At 39.8% G+C, this 18,871-nt stretch overlaps 1 protein-coding gene across 3 annotated transcripts in view; it reads left to right on the forward strand.

Moving 5' to 3' along the window:
• The window catches only part of SPAG17 (sperm associated antigen 17), a 252,300-nt gene that overhangs the window by 194,002 nt on the left and 39,427 nt on the right, over nucleotides 1–18,871 (forward strand). For all 3 annotated transcript variants that reach the window (XR_003510028.1, XM_027535676.1, XM_027535679.1), the window contains exons 32-42: nucleotides 747–935; nucleotides 2,949–3,094; nucleotides 3,199–3,329; nucleotides 5,103–5,230; nucleotides 8,462–8,644; nucleotides 10,025–10,138; nucleotides 11,192–11,237; nucleotides 13,125–13,224; nucleotides 13,461–13,508; nucleotides 15,880–15,979; nucleotides 16,695–16,797. Coding sequence is in view for 2 of the 3 variants with exons in the window: in XM_027535676.1 (XP_027391477.1) it covers nucleotides 747–935; nucleotides 2,949–3,094; nucleotides 3,199–3,329; nucleotides 5,103–5,230; nucleotides 8,462–8,644; nucleotides 10,025–10,138; nucleotides 11,192–11,237; nucleotides 13,125–13,224; nucleotides 13,461–13,508; nucleotides 15,880–15,979; nucleotides 16,695–16,797 (1,288 nt within the window). In the remaining variant the exon portion in view is untranslated. The remainder of the gene's footprint in view (nucleotides 1–746; nucleotides 936–2,948; nucleotides 3,095–3,198; nucleotides 3,330–5,102; nucleotides 5,231–8,461; nucleotides 8,645–10,024; nucleotides 10,139–11,191; nucleotides 11,238–13,124; nucleotides 13,225–13,460; nucleotides 13,509–15,879; nucleotides 15,980–16,694; nucleotides 16,798–18,871) is intronic.

An 18,871-nucleotide genomic window follows, 5' to 3' on the forward strand; every position in this document is an offset into this window, starting at 1 on the left:
GAGGTGCCAAGTATCACATGCTTCCATTTCTACAGAGTGTCTGAAATAGTCAAATCCACAGAGACAGCAGGTCAGTGGTTGCCAGAGACAGGAGAGGTGCAGAATGACTAATGGCATCAGGGTTTCTTTGTAGGACAATGGAAATATTCTGGAATTAGTGATCATGTTTGCACAAGTTTTTGAATATACTAAAATCCACTGAATGAACACTTTAAAGGGGAGAATATATGGCATGTGAATTATATCTCAAAGAGGCTATCCAAACCAGAAGTCATTATACAAAAGCTATTACTTAAGGTCTGTGTCAGCCACCAGAGGAATGAGGAAAAATAAAAGCTTCTAAAAGCATTTGTCCCATTGCTGTTGACCCCTTTGAAGATGCTCCTTGCCCAAAAACATTAAAGGATTCCAAGAGTTTTGAATAGGGTCAAGTGTGTTTACTTAACATATGCTTTTAATACTTTAATTAAATATCTGAAAAAAGAAGGGGCGTAGATTGCATTAACTGGAAGAAGTATTAAAGTGAGTAGATAAAATATGAGATGCAGGAACAATTATATCCTAATCATTATTTGCCTCCTTATTAAGTAGTCTTTCCCCAAACTTACATCCTCTTTTGTTTTCTTCCTGAAAATACATTTGTGTCTCAAGTCAATGGATAGTATTTTTTCCTTAAGTGATTTTCTAAATCTCTCAAATCAATCAAGAAATTTTGAATAATTTATCTCTGTGTGTGACCCTTTCAGGTGTTACCTCCAAACACAGGCTGTCTTCATATTGATAGGGACTGTTCAGCTATATATTGCCATGAATCAAGCAGTGACATATACCATCCTTTTCAAAAACGTGAGCAGCTGAGAGCTAGCAGGTACATCATGAAACACACATCAGAGGTTATCTGCGAGGTCATGGATCCCGAAGGAAATACCTTTCAGGTAAAGTGCATCATTAGTATGGAGAGAGAGGCGATGGGTTTGCTTTTGAGATATTTCACCCTAGAGAGCTCCCAAATAGCTTTTTATCTTAGCTGCCTTGGGATTAGTTATCTACTTACTGTCAGTGCTTTGGACAACAGCAATTAATGTCAGTAGCTTTAATTCTCGATTATGCTTCATTGGAGAAGGAAATGGCAACCCACTCCAGTGTTCTTGCCTGGAGAATCCCAGGGACGGGGGAGCCTGGTGGGCTGCTGTCTATGGGGTCTCACAGAGTCGGACACGACTGAAGCGACTTAGCAGCAGCAGCAGGGGATAGCAAACCCAACAATGAGGATGGTTGAAATGGTAAAGCCAAATAAATAATTAGAACAAAAAGGGGGGAAGTTACTAAACATCTAAAAATAATGTCAACAACAAAGAACAGTGTAAGAATGCTCTGTATCTGGGTTTAAGTGAGAGAAAATACACAGGACAGCAGGCAAGTCTGTTTGACTAGGTAGAGAATGCTTAGAAATATTATCAGCATGAGGGTTCCAGGAGGACTGAGGATGGGGAGGTGGGAAGCCTGGTGAGGTGCTTAGCTGGTCCGTGGTAGAGCTCTGTGTTCTGTTTCTCTGTCCTTCCTCTTATTGCTAAGCCAGGCAGTGACAAACCATGGTCACTTGTTTATATGCGCCCTTGAGTTAAAAACGCAGGCTGACTACATTTTACATTTTTAAACGGTTGGGGAAAATCAGAAGGAGAAGAGAATTTTATGACACAGAAAATAATAGGAAATTCAATTTCAGTGTCATTATATAAAGTTTTATTGGAACATAGCCATGCTCATTTGTTTACATATTACCTGTGGCTGCTTTTGCATGTAATGGCAGCATTGACTAGTTGCAACAGAAACTCTATGGCCTACAAACCCTAAAATATATACTATCTGGCCCTTGACAAGGAGAGGTCCACCAGCCCTTTCTCTAGGCACTTTTTTCCCACTCCTCACCCCTTGGTGGAATTTCATGTGTTGGCTAGTGGGTGGCAAAGTTATTTTTTAGATTTGAAACCCTGACAAAGAGTCCCCAGCTTTGCATGGGGTGCAGACTGGGCCTGATCCAGATTTGTTTTTCTGTGCTAAGTAAGTGAGACTCTTCACAGCCTGAGTTCAGGCTACTAAGAGACTTTGATTTACAATGAACTGAAATTGAAACCTAAAGCCCAAACCCTCCAAGTTGAAACATCTAAGCCAAGCATTACTCTAGGCTTCGATGTTCTTCTTGTGCGTTCCCTTCAGTGGCCTTTCAGCCTAAACCACACTCTGTATCTTGACAGTAGCAATGGCTAGGAATGTACATCTCAGAGTGAACCTCCATCTGTTTCCCAGGGTGGTCTATCCATGAGTCTCTAATTCTGTGCTTAGAATCCATACTGTCACTCTTAATGTTTCAAGACAACTGTCACATGAGTAGTCTTTCCTCCATGTTTAAATTCCCAGTTCCCTGAACTTATCCTCAGAAGATAAGATTGTCCCCTGGTGTGTCCCCTGCCATACTAGTCGCCTTCCTCTGATTGTACTCTGGCTTGTCTTCCCATTTGTTTTCACATTCTCGGTGTAGTTTGTCAGTGAAGATGTGCTACTACGTTTTCACTTTTATTAATGCAGTCTATTGGGGCTTCCCTGGTGGCTCAGCAGTAAAGAATCCACCTGCCAATACAGGAGATGTGGAATCCATCCCTGAGTTGGGAAGATTCCCCTGGAGGAGAAAATGGCAACCTGCTCCAGTATTCTTGCCTGGGAAATCCCATGGACAGAGAAGCCTGGTGAGCTACAGTCCATGGGGTTGCAAGAGTCAGACATGACTTTGTGGCTGAACAACAACAAAATACTTAGGGAATAATACCTTATAAGTAAATATCTTTGATTTTCTGAATATCCAAAAGATTACCTGCTTTCTCAAATGAGATCAACAAAAATGTAAGCTTTATGGCTTTTTTTTTTAGTTGCTTATCTACTGTGTCCCTTAGGTCATGGCTGATGGTAGTGCATCAACCATCCTACCTGAAAACAACCTGGAAGATGATTTAAATGCAAAAGCTGAAGGTTATGACAGTTTGTCATCCACTCACCTTCATAAGAATCATCTGCAAATCTATGGTGAACATGTCCCCAGGTAATATGATAAGAATAAAATCATGACTTTTATTTTCAGTTCCAAGTTTAAGGAGCATTTTAGCTGAATGTGTCAAGGGATCTGATTTTTATTTCTGCAAACAGGTTTTTTGTTATCTATGCTGATGGATCAGGAGTGGAGCTTCTTCGGGACAGTGACATAGAAGAGTACCTCTCCTTGGCATATGGAGAATCAACTACTGTAGTTCTTCAAGAGCCAGTACAGGAACAACCAGGTAGAGAGCCAGACTGGAAGTTGCTGTGTCCTTTACCAACTCTCATCCTCCATAGCCAGTCTACCCTGATGTGGTTGCTATGTTTTCCCCTTTGCTCACTTTTCAACTCTGCTTTCCACCTGGCCATGTCAGCCTGGTTGTGCAGTGATGTATGTTTGTACTATGCTTTATCTAAGCACCAACCTGTGTAAATTGTGTGAGTCCCTTTCCTACCTATAAGGAGATCTGTATCTGCATTTAGGCTTGTTAGGTAGATTTAGTTATGTACCTAGGTTCCTACTTATGTGTCAGTTTCATCTTAGTAGGAAAAAACAAAAGTGAGGTATATTTCCTAACTTCATTTTTTGTCATTTTGATGGTGTTGCCTTCATGAATTTAGTATAACAAGAGAATAAAGTAGATTTGATGTGTCAGTTAGAAATCCAACCTGAAATATAGGATAAGTTATGTATTATATTCATTGGACATTTACATATTTTCATTAATTTCAAGAAATTAGTGTATGACCAAAAAATAGAGACATATGTTGCATTAGGTAAGAACCACTGTATATGTAACGTGTGTATTTAAGCACAGAAAAAACAAAAAAGCTTCCATGTTATCCATGCACCAAAGCAATATGCTGTGTCTATCTAGGTTTATGTATGTGTTTCCTGTTTTATCTTTTCTCTGATAGGTGGGGTATATTTTGTATTCATTTATGAGTATGCCCACCTCTATATGCAGTTGTATCTTTGAATGCATCAATGTACATGTGTGTGATATAATAAATTTGCTTTTTCTCTATGAATATGGAAAGTGGGGAGCTCTGACTGGTTGTACAGTGTGTGTGTAGAACTGTGAGAGAATAAGAATTCATCTCAAATTGCTTCATTAGTCAGTCATTTAGCATCTACATGATAACCCACCATGTACCAAAACTTGGCTGGATGTTAGGGATACAATGGTGAGCTAAGAGAGCAACAAACCCTGCTTTCACAAAGCTTAGAGTCTAAGGAAAGAGATGGGCGTTAATTACATAGTCACACAAATACCTGTATGCTTATAAATTGGGATAAGGCGTATGGAGTAAAGGAATATGATTCCATGAGAGCATCTAACAGGGGAGCCTGACATAATCTAGAAGGCTTTCCTGAAAACGCTGGAGCCAAGAACTGCTGGATAAGTAGGCACGAATTAAAAGAGGAGGAGGAGCTTTCTTGGAAGAGGGAATACAAAGCAGGAAGCTTGGAACAGAGGAGAAAAGGCCAAAGGAGCCAAAGTATAGAAGGGAAAATAGCCCACGTTGAGGAGGCAGGAGAAAACATGAAGGCCTCAGTTTTATCCTATAAACGATGGGAAGTCAAAGAAAAGTCTACATGGTGGACTAACACAGTCAGTCACCCTGCCTGTGGAAGGAGGTTCATTCACAGAGTAGAGGTGGGAAGAAAAGTTCATTGTTGCTGACGTCCAAAACAGGATCTCTCTGCGGGAAATAGTCCAAGGTTGGGTCAGTGGAGGGGAAAAAGGTGGATGAACTCAAGAGATGCTTAGTGGTAGAACTGACAGGACTTGCGTCTGATTTCTGAAGGACAGCGAAGTGTCAATTAATGCTTTCAAGTGGTCTGAATGCAGCTTTTAGACGTTACTCTGACTAAAAGACTTTCCTTATTAGCGTGGAGGTCCTTAAGCATGATCGCCATGTCTGGCTTATCAAATGTGTTTAGTATTTGCCGAATTTCTCCGAGTATTTCTGACAGAGACATGACCCTCTGCTAACTCTCTGTGACCCAGGTGCCCTGAGCATCACCGTCCTTCGCCCTTTCCATGAAGTGTCACCATGGCTAGTGAAGAAAGAATTAGATACGATTGTTCCTCCTAATCTCCAGTCAAGGACATGGGAGACCTTTCCCTCAGTTCAGGTATAAATTTTCCTGCTGTGAAGTCACCATATATGCATATCCATCCATCCATGGATCAGAGCTCAGGTCTTCTCCTGTATATTCACCTCTTTTCATTCTTTTGTAAATTGTTAACAGGATCAAGGAGTTTTATATTTGAATACTTTGACATTTATAGATTTTGGAGAAATATACCTGACTAATCTCAATTTTATTTTTTTAGTCTACATTGCTGGTTTGAACATCTTCCTATCATATAAAAATATCTAGTCTGAGTAACCCATTACTGATACTATGCAATATAGAAATCTTCCTTTCTCCCAATATTTGCTAGTTTTAACGCACAATCTGAGGTCTTTCACTTTCCCTTTGTTCTTAATTTATTAGTGCACAAACTGAGTATGTAAGAATACCGTGAAATAGTAAATATATGGACTCGGAATCTCAGTGTTAAAAAGTAAGCATTGTAATTGTGTCAGCTTAGAGAAGCCTCGCCTCAGATTTTTTTAAAGAATGAAAGAAAATATCTTAAGAAATCATAAAGTCCTGCATCTTGCCAGGTTTGTCATTTAATTTTGCAAGCAGTTTATGTAATATGTCCAGCAAACTGTCAGATGTTAAATTGTTAAATCAGTGAAGGCATTGGTAACATGATCAGGGAAAGATAGTACTGTGAAGTAAGGAGGATAATGTTTTTTAGTTATGATTATCTTGGTTTCTTTATCCAGTCTTATAGTTGTGGAAGCAGAGGTAATGAACTCTTAAGATAGCAAAGATCGCCTAACCCTCTGTTTCAGTTTGGTACCTATAATCAACATGGTGAATGAAGGTGATCTGAATTCTAATCTTGACTTTATCAATTATTAATATGGAATTTGAGACAAGTCACCCTTGATCTCTGCTTCCTTATCTGAAAATTGAAAGCTCATACCAAATGGTTTACAAAGGCTATCTCCAAGTTGAATGTATTTATTGCATTATGAAAAATAATATACCACATTTGAGATGAATGAAGGAAGTTCCTTCTCTTCCTCCAAAATTCCTATAGCTGTGACCTCTGACCAGTGGAGTGACCCAGCCCAGGCAAGCTCCTGAGTAGCTGTCACTGACCATGCATTTGACATGAAGAGCAACTTAAAATGAAACACATCAAGCCCACACAACTCCTGAAAGTCAATTCCAAAAAACATAAGAGATGTGCATCGACACAAGGCACACATTTCTGCAGAAGAGATCCTGGGAAGATTCTGACAGCATGCTTAATCTAGAGTGAGGTCAAAGACCACCCAGATCTATGGCTTGATTTTTCCTTCAAAGGATCTCTCCGAGCTTAATTCCAAATGTTTTAGGCTCTCTGTGGGTATAAAAATATGTGTGTGTGCTAAATCACTTCAGTCATGTCCAGCTCTTTGTGACCCTATGGACTGTAGCCCACCAGGCTCCCTTGTCCACGGGATTCTCTATGGAAGAATACTGGAGTGGGAGGCCATTTCCCCCTCCAGTGGATCTTCTCAACCCAGGGATCAAACCAATGTCTCTTGCATCTCCTGCATTGTCAGGCAGGTTCTTTACCACTAGAGCCACCTGGGAAGACCAGGTAGTCTCATGCATTTGGCATAAACAAGGCTTCTGCTGCATCACCATGGCAACAGCATGGCTTAGCATTCCCTTAAATGCTATCCAGTAGGATATCAGGCAACAGGATTTTAAAATGTCCTTATTTTTGGTAACACATATAAAGAGGAAAACTTGTCCAGTTCATTCCTAATTTTCCTTATATTTGCAAAAATTTTGAGAGCAGGGATCCCTTTTTTTTTCACTATTATATTCACTAATGAGAGGTTCCTAGCATATAGTGTCTCCAGTTCAGTTCAGTTCAGTTGCTCAGTCTTGTCCGACTCTGCAACCCCATGCAATGCAGCATGCCAGCCTCCCTGTCCATCTCCAACTCCCAGAATTTATTCAGACTCATGTCTATTGAGTCGGCGATGCCATCCAACCATCTCATCCTCTGTCATCCCCTTCTCATCCCACCTTCAATCTTTTCCAGCATCAGGGTCTTTTCAAATGAGTCAGTTCTTTGCATCAGGTGGCCAAATTATTGGAGTTTCAGCTTCAGCATCAGTCCTTCCAATGAATATTCAGGACTGATTTCCTTTAGGATGGACTGGTTGGATCTTCTTGCAGTCCAAGGGACTCTCAAGAGTCTTCTCCAACACCACAACTCAAAAGCATCAATTCTTTGGCGCTCAGCTTTCTTTATAGTACAGTTCTCACATCCATACATGACTACTGGAAAAACCATAGCTTTGACTAGATGGACCTTTGTTGGCCAAGTAATGAATGTCTCTGCTTTTTAATATGCTGTCTAGGTTGATCATAACTTTTCTTCCAAGGAACCAGCGTCTTTTAATTTCATAGCTGCAGTCACCATCTGCAGTGATTTTGGAGCCCCCCAAAATAAAGTCACTCAGTGTTTCCACTGTTTCCCCATCTATTTGCCATGAAGTGATGGAACCAGGTGCCATGATCTTAGTTTTCTGAATGTTGAACTTTAAGCCAACTTTTTCACTCTCCTCTTTCACTTTCATCAAGAGGCTCTATAGTTCTTCACTTTCTGCTATAAGGGTGGTGTCATCTGCATATCTGAGGTTATTGGTATTTCTCCCAGAAATCTTGATTCCAGCTTGAGCGTCTTCCAGCCCAGCATTTCTCATGATGTACTCTGCATATAAGTTAAATAAGCAGGGTGACAATATATAGCCTTGATGTACTCCTTTCCTGATTTGGAACCAGTCTGTTGTTCCATGCCCAGTTTTAACTGTTGCTTCCTGACGTGCACACAGATTTCTCAGGAGGCAGGTCAGGTGATCCAGTATTCCCATCACTTTAAGAATTTTCCACAGTTTGTTGTGATCCACACAATCAAAGGCTTTGGTGTAGTCAGTAAAGCAGAAGTAGATGTTTTATGGGAACTCTCTGTTTTTCAATGATCCACTGGATGTTGGCAATTTGATCTCTGGTTCCTCTACCTTTTCTAAATCCAGCTGGAACATCTGGAAATTCACAGTTCACGTACTGTTGAAGCCTGGCTGGGAGAATTTGGCCATCACTTTGCTAGCGTGTGAGATGAGTGCGATTGTGCGGTAGTTTGAGCATAGTGTCTACATAATAAGTACACAGTGGAAGAAAAAATCTAATATTAAAACATACTCATTTCTTTGATGGTGGTTTTGCTTATTTTGGTGACAGAAAAAAACTCCAGGACCTCCGTTTGGCACTCAGATTTGGAAGGGTCTCGACATTGGCTCCAAACAGTTAGTGAACACTCCAGCCCCTATACTGAAGAGCCCCAGTGTGCTACAGACACGCCAGTTCATCCAGCACGAGGTCATAAAGAATGAGGTGAAACTGAAACTGCAGATTTCCCTGAAGGTAAGGGATTGCAGGTAACCTGACCAAAAGAATCAGCAACAGGGCAACCATTCCTCTTGGTTTCCTAAGGAACCTGAACTTACGGAATTGTACCAATATTTATTTAATGCAACACATGAATGCCAATCTTCAGTAGGAGGTTGCATGATGGAAAATATTTCGTGGTTCCCATAAAGTAGAGGAAGTATTAAGGCTCCAAAGACGTTGAGAAGATAAGTATCTTTTAAATGTGATTGCAGTATTGTCCTCCTTTCTCACTCTCTGGAAAACTGATCTAGTAACCTCTGGGAAAAGGTAGAACTGCATATTAACTTGATACTTGTCCCTAATGTAAGTTATTTCCTAGTTTTTCTCCTTCTGTGACCAGGCATGTTGTATTATATAACACTTCTTGAGCATTTCTGACAGACTGCTGGCTGTCTATTTATCAGTGGCAGCTAGTTACTGGTTGAAAATGGGAAGCAGTAGGATTCCCTGAATAATCTTCATTCTTCCATGGAAGAAAAGGATTTAGTTAGTCTTTGGAAACAGTCGAAGCTTTTGCTGATATATAGTTCACTATTAAGCATGTCTGCAGTGCCTCACTGTCAAGAGTGTCCACTATCTCAGAACGTGTGTCGTATGTGTTTAGTTTATGGCTACACATCCAACACCTGGCATACAGCAGGGGACCGTTATTCATGAAAATTCAAGTATTTATGGTTTTCAGCAAAGGCATGAACTGAGCCACTTACATTCATAAGTATCATCTTGAAGACTATACCTGCAGAGGACTCTAGAAATCATCTATCCCAGCGCTGTCCATTTTATTGATGAGGACGCTGAGTGAGAAGCTGGGCTTCTCTGAGGTCTGCTGCTGCTGCTGCTGCTAAGTCGCTTCAGTCGTGTCCGACTCTGTGCGACCCCGTAGACAGCAGCCCACCAGGCTCCTCTGTCCATGGGATTCTCCAGGCAAGAACACTGGAGTGGGTTGCCATTTCCTCCTCCAATGCATGAAAGTGAAAAGTGAAAGTGAAGTCGTTCAGTTGTGTCCGACACTTAGCGACCCCATGGACTGCAGCCTACCAGGCTCCTCCGTCCATGGGATTTTCCAGGCAGGAGTACTGGAGTGGGGTGCCATTGCCTTCTCCATCTGAGGTCTGCAGACAGTTCTAATGGCCCGTGGCTCTTACAGCTTTACTCTTGAGCTTTTCGGGTCTTTGCTTATTAACATATTAAGGAAAAGCCTTTCCAGATTGCTTGACTAGTAGCTGGTTGCTGAGCAGTGTAAACTTACATATTCTTAACCTTTTGTAATATTTCCAGTTGCTGTTAACTATTTTGTATCTCTCTCTACCATACTTCTGTGTTTTATTGATTTCTTTTATTCTACTGATTTAGGATTACATAAACCATATTCTAAAGAAAGAAGATGAGTTGCAGGAAATGACAGTTAAAGATTCCAGAACTGAGGAGGAGAGAGGCAATGCTGCAGATCTCCTCAAGCTGGTTATGGTGAGAAAGAAATGTTTTCTAGTCCAGTGTTTTTTGCTTTTGTTTCAGTATTCAATGCATCAAGACAAAATATTGTAAATAACAGCTATTTCTGTCACTTTTATGAAGGTTTTTCCCCCTCCTTATAATTTCTTATTTCTGTGGAACCCTGATTCCTTATATGTATCACATTTTGTAAACACTTTTTGAAAGAAAGTGAAAGTGAAGTCTCTTAGTCATTTGTGACCCTGTGGACTGGCCTGCCAGGCTCCTCTGTCCCTGGGATTCTCCAGGCAAGAATACTGGAGTTGGTTGCCATTTTCTTCAGGGGATCTTCCTGACCCAGGGATTGAACCCAGGTCTCCCACATTTGCAGGCAAACTCTTTTACCATCTGAGCCACCAGAGAATCCCAATATGATGCGTTTTAGTCTCTTCCTTCAGAGAAGGCAATGGCAACCCACTCCAATACTCCTGCCTGGAAAATCCCATGGACGGAGGAGTCTGGTGGGCTGCAGTCCATGGTGTCTCTAAGAGTCGGACACGACTAAAGTGACTTCACTTTCACTTTTCACTTTCATGCATTGGAGAAGGAAATGGCAACCCACTCCCATATTCTTGCCTGAAGAATCCCAGGGACAGAGGAGCCTGGTGGGCTGCCGTCTATGGGGTCACAGAGTCGGACACGACTGAAGCGACTTAGCAGTAGCAGCAGTAGCCACAGTCTCTTCCTTGACGCATGAATAATTCTGAAGGCTCTTAAATAAAAGTTTTTATTGTCTTCAGAGAAGCTGGCATTCATTGAAATGTATGAATTAATAAATGAAATTGGAAGAAGGAAGAAAAAGCAATTTCTACACTTAAGTGTAGAGTGATTTCCACTTTTAGAAATTTGCTAAATGAAATAAATGACTAAAAGAAAAATCACTTTTTGTATCAGCATTAAAAACTAATTCATTTTACAGTAGTTTCCATAAAAGATCAATTTGCATATATAAAGAAGAATCTTGCTAAACAAAGTAAATTTTGTATGTAATATAATAATTACTATTAAGGAACTCTCTCTTCATTTCAGTCTTTCCCTAAAATGGAGGAAACTACAAAAAGTCATGTTACTGAAGGTAATTATACTTAATATTTTTCTGTAAAATAGTTATAGATTTCAAAGGAGCAATCTTAAATACACTTCTCAGTTAAATTCTCTCATCTGATAGCAAAGTAGCGTATACATATTTGTTGTCATACTGGCCATGTTGTACTGTAATGACTTTTTTATACGCTTTCCTGTCTAAATTGTGAGAGTCTTAAAACCATGATTGCCTCAAATTCATTTTTGTCGCATGTTGCATGAAAAATGTTGACATTTGGCTTTTAAGTTAGTGTCAACTTGTATTTAGAACATAGCAAACATACAGGAAGGAAGCAGTCAACCGAATACACTCCACCCCTAACACACGCAGTCACATACACAAAACTTTGGAGCAACTACATAGATATAACAAAAACCTTGCCATGTTTTACACTACATGTAGCCCAAGCAGTCTACTTTCGGAAAGCAATTTATTTGGGACCATATACAGCCCCAGCCAACTTGGTTATATAGTTTCATAGTTCATAGAAGATAAGCAGCAGAGAATTTTTGTGGTTTGGGGTTTTCTTTTCTATTTTGACTGTATGACAAAAGTCAGAAACTGGCAGCCACGGGCTCCGTTCAGCCCACAGGCGTGTTTTGCATGTCCTGCGTGGTGCTGGCTTGCACAGCTGTGTTTGTTGTTTGGTATATCTGAGTCTTCCTCTACCATACCGTGACATGTAGCTGAAGATGATTAGCAGCTGCGCCTCCAGGACTGCCATGGACCAAAGGGTCCATCAAAGCCCCCAGCGTCTCCTGGTGCTTACAGTCTGTTGTCACTCTTTTTGTGGGTGGCCTCTTACATTAGGGTTGCCAGATTTAACAAATGAAAATACAGAAGACCCAGTCAAATTTGAATTTCAGAGAAACAACACATTTTTTTTTATTATGAGCAAGTTCCAAAATAACAAGGAGCATGCTTATACTAAAAAAACTGTTATTGCTTCTCTGAAATTCACGTTTGACTAGATGTCCTACATTAGTAACCCTACATTGTAGCATTTGAATTTTTAACCTCTGGTGTGAGGGAACAGTCAGTGAACAGGTAAATACACAAGTTGCCCAATGTTGAAGGATAAACCAAACGTATTTTTCAAACAGACAAACAGATGCAGGAATCAACAGTCTTGCATGTTTACAGCTGCTCTGACACATTAATAGTGGTGATCCTAAGTCATTGCCCCTCAAAGTACTTCCGAAAGCACTAGTCTATGACATGGTTCCAGAGGAAAATGAGTTTTATGATAAAATAAATTTGGATACTGCTGCATAATGCCTTATATTCTTAGACAGCCACAAGGTACATGAACTAATTAAGGGTTCAGAAAAGTCCTAAAGTAATGAAACATATTTAACCTTATATAAATCAGTATTTCCTAAACTCATATAACCATGGGATAGGGAACCTTCCTTTCTTTTTTTATCTCCTGTTAACATTTTGCTGAGACCATGTTGTGGAATAACCTCTGAGAATCACTGCCCAAATTGTCAAACAACCATCATCTTGTATTCATATCCTTGGATTCAGACCCTAAGGTATCTTTTTAAAAACACAATTTCAATAAGATATTTACTTTTGTGGAGTTTTGGTGCTTCAGATGTGAAGAAACTCAGGTAGAACATTGATTCCCCTGATGATGTGGGACAGATGAAGAGTTTGCCACATTTTATGTTTTGATTCTAAGATGTGTGTTTTCTAGAGGGATATTTCATAGAGCTACCTGGTTTCCTGTGATATTATAACTTGGTCATGGAAATTCTAGTAAACACTTGAGAGGCTAAATATAGGCTCTTAGAAAACATCTCAGATGAATGCTGATTGTGTGTTGTGCTGTCAAGAAGTGAGGATAAAAGCTAAACCCATCTATTTTTAAAGTTGCAGCCCACCTAACTGATTTATTTAAGCAGTCTTTGGCTAATGCTACAGAATGTCCACCAGAAACCTTTGAGACAGATTTCCTTGAAAAGAAATTGAGGTAAGCTGATCCAATAATGTGTTCCAATCAGTATTAAGGAAATGAGGAGGAAATGGGAGATAAGAGTGTAATACTGAGGGTGATAGTATCTAGGAATTCTCAGCCTTTCATCTTCCACGCTGTTAACATCTTCCACGCTGTTAACAATTTATCTTGCAAGGGTGGTTTTTCTTCTATTGTCTGTAAGCTGAGAGCATTGCCCTTTTCCATCATATTTTCCCTTTCCTTTTACACAGGCACACAGAGACAACAAAGCGCTGGAAAGAAAAACTAGCTCAAAAGAGGTAATTCTACCCTGAAGTCTACAGAAGCGTGTGAAAGACCCAGTTTTGTGGAGTCATAGAATTTTAGGATGGGATGGTTTGCAAGGTCCTACCATCTAGGCTCCCCCTGTTCTTAAAATCTCTGCTAATACATTTCTGCCCAATGGGCATTCATTGTGCAATGATGTTGTAATCTTTTGAGGAAACCCATTATTAGAACATTAGGTAGATCCTCTCTGTGTCATAAGCAAGAAAGCGCTCTTGTATTCTCTGTGCTTTGGTAATTCTAATATATTGATAAATATTCTAGAACTTAATGTAGAGCATTGTCATAAACTCGCAAGGGTTCTTATAATGCACATGAGAAATGTACTCTCAGCATTATGTGTGCTGGTTTCCTTTCAGTCTTAGCTGAGGATTCCAACCCCAGCCCTCTCGCCCTAAAGAAAGGAAGCCAGATATATTTATTGGGTATACAGTAGTACATATTGTACCATTGTACACGTGTGCATGGCTGCTCTCCAGAATGGCTCCCAGGATGAATATGCTTCTTAATAAAAACGTCTGGGTTGTGGAATGTGTTGGATAAGTGGTGAGATAAGACCTTAGGTCTCAGGGGCCACCCTCCTATAAAACTAGAAGATATATACTGTCCTATAGAATATCCCTGAAAGGATTTCCAAGAGCCTGGTGACAGAGTCTGTGGGGAAGGAGGCTGAGAGGTTAGCGGACAGTGTAAGATGAACTTCCTTTCCATGATGTACTCTTTTCTACTTATGTAAACGTGCATGCATTATCCATTCACATTTAAATTTTTTTGAAACATTAACATTTTGAATTTTAACCCATAGCTAGGTAATGGCAAGCCAACAAAAGTTTTTGAAGAAAATGCAACATGGAATTAGATATGTGTCCTAGAAAAGAGAAGAGATAACAACGTGGAAAATGGGTGGGAGATGAGGGTGAAGGAAGGAGAAAGTTTCCAGGATATAGAAGGTGGTCAACAAATGACAGATGCTGTGGAAGAATTGGAGAGGAAAATGAAAAGAGGAATTTGGGCTTATCAGTTGGAAGATTTATTGATTTCTTTTGTGAGAACAGTTTTAAGAGAGTGGTAAGCAGTAGCTAGACTGCCATAGATTGATGAATGAATCCATTGAGGCAGTAGAGATTTAAAGAGAAATTCAAGTTATTTAATAAGACAATTTTCATTCAGCCAGTATTTCTAGAGAGGCCGTCTAATATAAGAGAAAAAGCACTGATCTTAAAGGCAGCAGACCTAGAATCAGCTTCCATTTGATTATCTGCAGAATGTATGATGCCAGCTGGCTATTTTACTTCAGTAAAATTGACTTCAGGATTTCAGTTGCTTATCTATAAAATAGGATGATTAGACTGCCTAATGTCTAGGACCTCTGTCAGTTCACCAACAGCTGACTTGCATGGGCACTAATCAAGATCACTGGCTTAAGGGCATACTACCTGGGTTTTAATTCAGACTTCACCTCTTACTGGTGACGTGATTTAGGGTAGGTTACTTAACTTCTATGTGGGCTTCCCTGATAGGTCAGTGGTGAAGCATCTGCCTGCAGTGCAGGAGACCTGGGTTCTATCCCTAGGTTGGGAAGATTCCCTAGAGAAAGAAATGGCAGCCCACTCCAGTATTCTTGCCTGGGAAATGCCATGGACAGAGGAGCCTGGCAGACAACAGTGCATGGGGTTGCAATAACAGTTAGATACAACCTAGCGACTAAAACTCACATGCACATTTAACTTCTATATGCCTTGATTTTTTTGACCAATAAAATGTAAATGTAAAGTGCTTTGCAAACTTTTCCTGGCATGCAATAAGCACTAAAAAATTATTTCAGAGAGGGTTAGGTTCAGCTACATTTAACAAACAAGTACAGGTTCTAGTATTGGAAAGATGGCTAGCAGGATTATTGTGATTGTTTTTATTTTACTTTGTGCTCATTAATTATTCATAAGCCATTCATTCCCTAAGTTTCCGTGTTTATTACCATTGCTACTGAAATTTTGGAAATCAGTAGAATCTAACTATCAAACTTCAGAGAACTGGAAAGACAGGAAAAAAGGTCAGCATGTGGTTTGTAGCCTTCTGAGATCAACTGTAAAACCAAACTACAAGCTGGTGTCATTATTTCCTAGCTTACTGGAAAGTCTAATTTCCAATGTAGGAAGTGTGATCGATTCTAGAAGAAGCAGAAAATGAACTAAAACAATTTGACAGAAAAAATTGCCTGCGTTAATTCTTATCAGTTTTGCTGTTCAGGATCTGCATTTTCTGTGGGATTTAGAGCTGAAACACAAGCAAATAACATTTTAAAATATTTTTTGTCATCTTTTGCATCATTGTGGAAATATCTACCAGGAAGGAAATTGAAAAAACACAGAATTATCTAAAGGAAATTAGGAGCAAAGTAATATCACCCTACTTCAAATCTGAACTGAGCAAGCTTTATCAGTCTCAGGTAATTGAATGTAATTGAATGAGTCCTCGTAAGAATTGATACAATGCCTACGCTATTAATGTAACCTACCTATCGTGATGTTGCTTCTTCCCTGCTTCAACCATCAGCCCAACTGACTAGCCCACACTCTTCAAGTCCATGTTTTCACAAGCATATGAGAGGGAAGTTCTTTGCCAGTGTATTACTATAGCTCCAGCTCCCTGCCTTACATTAGCGCTATTAATTACATTCTCCCACCTCTATTTTAAGCCCTTTGGGGGGATTGAATTCTCCCTATTGATGATTACCCTCTGATAAATCCCATTTTGAAATTTTTATTCCATTAAAAATGTCCTCACTCATCAGCTGCTGAGGCAACACTAAGAGATTATGAGTTCTGGAAAGTCCATGGAAGGAGAACATGCCTCACCTCTTCTAGGAAATCTTGAAACTCTAAAGCAAAAGGAGTATTGCTATGTGTTCAGAACTCCCTGTGCTTCTGTGAAAATTCCAAATGCTATTATTTACCACAGGTGGCCTGACAAGAAAGTATGGGAAATTATGGGGAACAAAATCTAGAATTAAGTTACTCTCTTGAAAAACTTGTAGTTTACAAACCTTTTTCCCAGGGCCCTAAAAAACACTTTAATCACTACTCACCAACTCAGTGTGCTTGGAGCAGTTGCCTTTTGGCCATGAGTTAAGTCTAAAATAAGTCTTTGGTTTTTCCTTTAAGTTTAATTATCTGGACACCCTTTCCAAAAACTTGCCTCCTTTGACAAAGAAAGATGAGGATGCAAGCAAAGAAGCCGCTCAAGATACATCCAGTCCTCCTCCAGGTGTGTGCTCATGTAGCTCTTACTCCTGTTCATGTAGAACATAGCCAGTTTCCTTCCACTTTTTGTCTCAGTAATGGCTAATTATATGACCCACTGTGACCTATGTATTGCAGATTTGGCTGAGTTATGAGGAAACTAAGCTGTAAATAAAATTTAGTTTCATCCTGTATGCTTAAAATTTGCCTAAAAGTATTAAGAAGACCTGACTAAAGATAAAAATCATGGGAGTATTGAAAGGTTGTTGGAGAATGGGGCATTCATGTGGTCTCAAAGTATCACCTCGCATATTGCCTACTAAATTATAAGGTGAAAGAATGGAGAAAGATGGCATTTCAACCTTAATCAGGTGATCAAGCTCCTACCAATTGCAAGACCACCTAGCATTAAGTGTTTTCTCATATAGCACAATACAGAGTTCCTAGAGCGACTCTACTTTCACTTTTCACTTTCGTGCATTGGAGAAGGAAATGGCACCCCACTCCAGTGTTCTTGCCTGGAGAATCCCAGGGACGGGGGAGCCTGGTGGGCTGCCGTCTATGGGGTCGCACAGAGTCGGACACGACTGAAGGGACTTAGCAGCAGCAGGACCTGTGTAGAATTCTTGCCAAAAATCTTTAACCAGAATTTCATCAAAAGGAAAAAAGCCAAGAAATCCAGAATGTAGACATTTTATAAGACAACTAACAAACTCTTCAAAGAAGTCAATGTCATTTTAAAAATGTTAAAAGATGAGGTGATTGTTCTGTATTAAAAGAGACAAAAGAGACATGAAAACTACTTGTAATATATACATTTTTTAAAAATTTTATTTTATTCTTAAACTTTACATAATTGTATTAGTTTTGCCAAATATCAAAATGAATCCGCCACAGGTATACATGTGTTCCCCATCCCGAACCCTCCTCCCTCCTCCCTCCCCATACCATCCCTCTGGGTCGTCCCAGTGCACTAGCCCCAAGCATCCAGTATCGTGCATCGAACCTGGACTGGCAACTCGTTTCTTACATGATATTTTACATGTTTCAATGCCATTCTCCCAAATCTTCCCACCCTCTCCCTCTCCCACAGAGTTCATAAGACTGTTCTATACATCAGTGTCTCTTTTGCTGTCTCGTACACCGGGTTATTGTTACCATCTTTCTAAATTCCATATATATGCGTTAGTATACTGTATTTATGTTTTTCCTTCTGGCTTACTTCACTCTGTATAATAGGCTCCAGTTTCATCCACCTCATTAGAACTGATTCAAATGTATTCTTTTTAATGGCTGAGTAATACTCCATTGTGTATATGTACCACAGCTTTCTTATCCATTCATCTGCTGATGGACATCTAGGTTGCTTCCATGTCCTGGCTATTATAAACAGTGCTGCGATGAACATTGGGGTACACGTGTAGATACTGGATTGAGAAAGAAACAGCTATGGAAGATATTTCAGAGCAATTAGTTGAGTCTGATTTAGGGACTGTATGAAAGGATATTGTGGGATTACTGTAAGTTTTCTTGGGTATGGTGATAGTGTTATAAACATGTAGTGGACATGTCTTCATTTCAGGAGATGCATGTTGAAGAATTTAGGGATGAAGTGAAATTTAGTTCTTCTCTTGAATAAACTGGGTTGTTAAAATAACCAGACAGAGGGATTTTCTGCTGTATAATGCAATACCACGAGCTCGGCTGCCTGGAATGAGGACAGCCAAGGAAAACACGTAATTACCACGGCATTTGCAAAGCAAAGATTAAGGCTGGAACAAGGACTCATAGATGTGATGGAGCCCAGTCAGGGATGAAGGCACCCTGAGCAGATGACACTAACCAGTCCAGCCTATCTTTCCATTGAAAGGGGGCCAAGGCCACAATATTATCAGCATGGTCCTTCAGGCAGTTTCCACCCTTTAACTAGGGTTGGCAAATAAAAGTTGAAATGTATTTGCATCCCCAGTCCTTGAAATATATATATTTAAATTTTGTTTCATATTGCACTGAGTTCTTAGAGCACATTTTAATACAGAGCTACATTTTCAGAGTAATAAATGGACTTAAGATTGGAAACATTTTTAAAAAAGAAATGA

The sequence above is a fragment of the Bos indicus x Bos taurus genome, chromosome 3 (assembly GCF_003369695.1).
Source record: "Bos indicus x Bos taurus breed Angus x Brahman F1 hybrid chromosome 3, Bos_hybrid_MaternalHap_v2.0, whole genome shotgun sequence".
Lineage (NCBI taxonomy): Eukaryota > Metazoa > Chordata > Mammalia > Artiodactyla > Bovidae > Bos > Bos indicus x Bos taurus.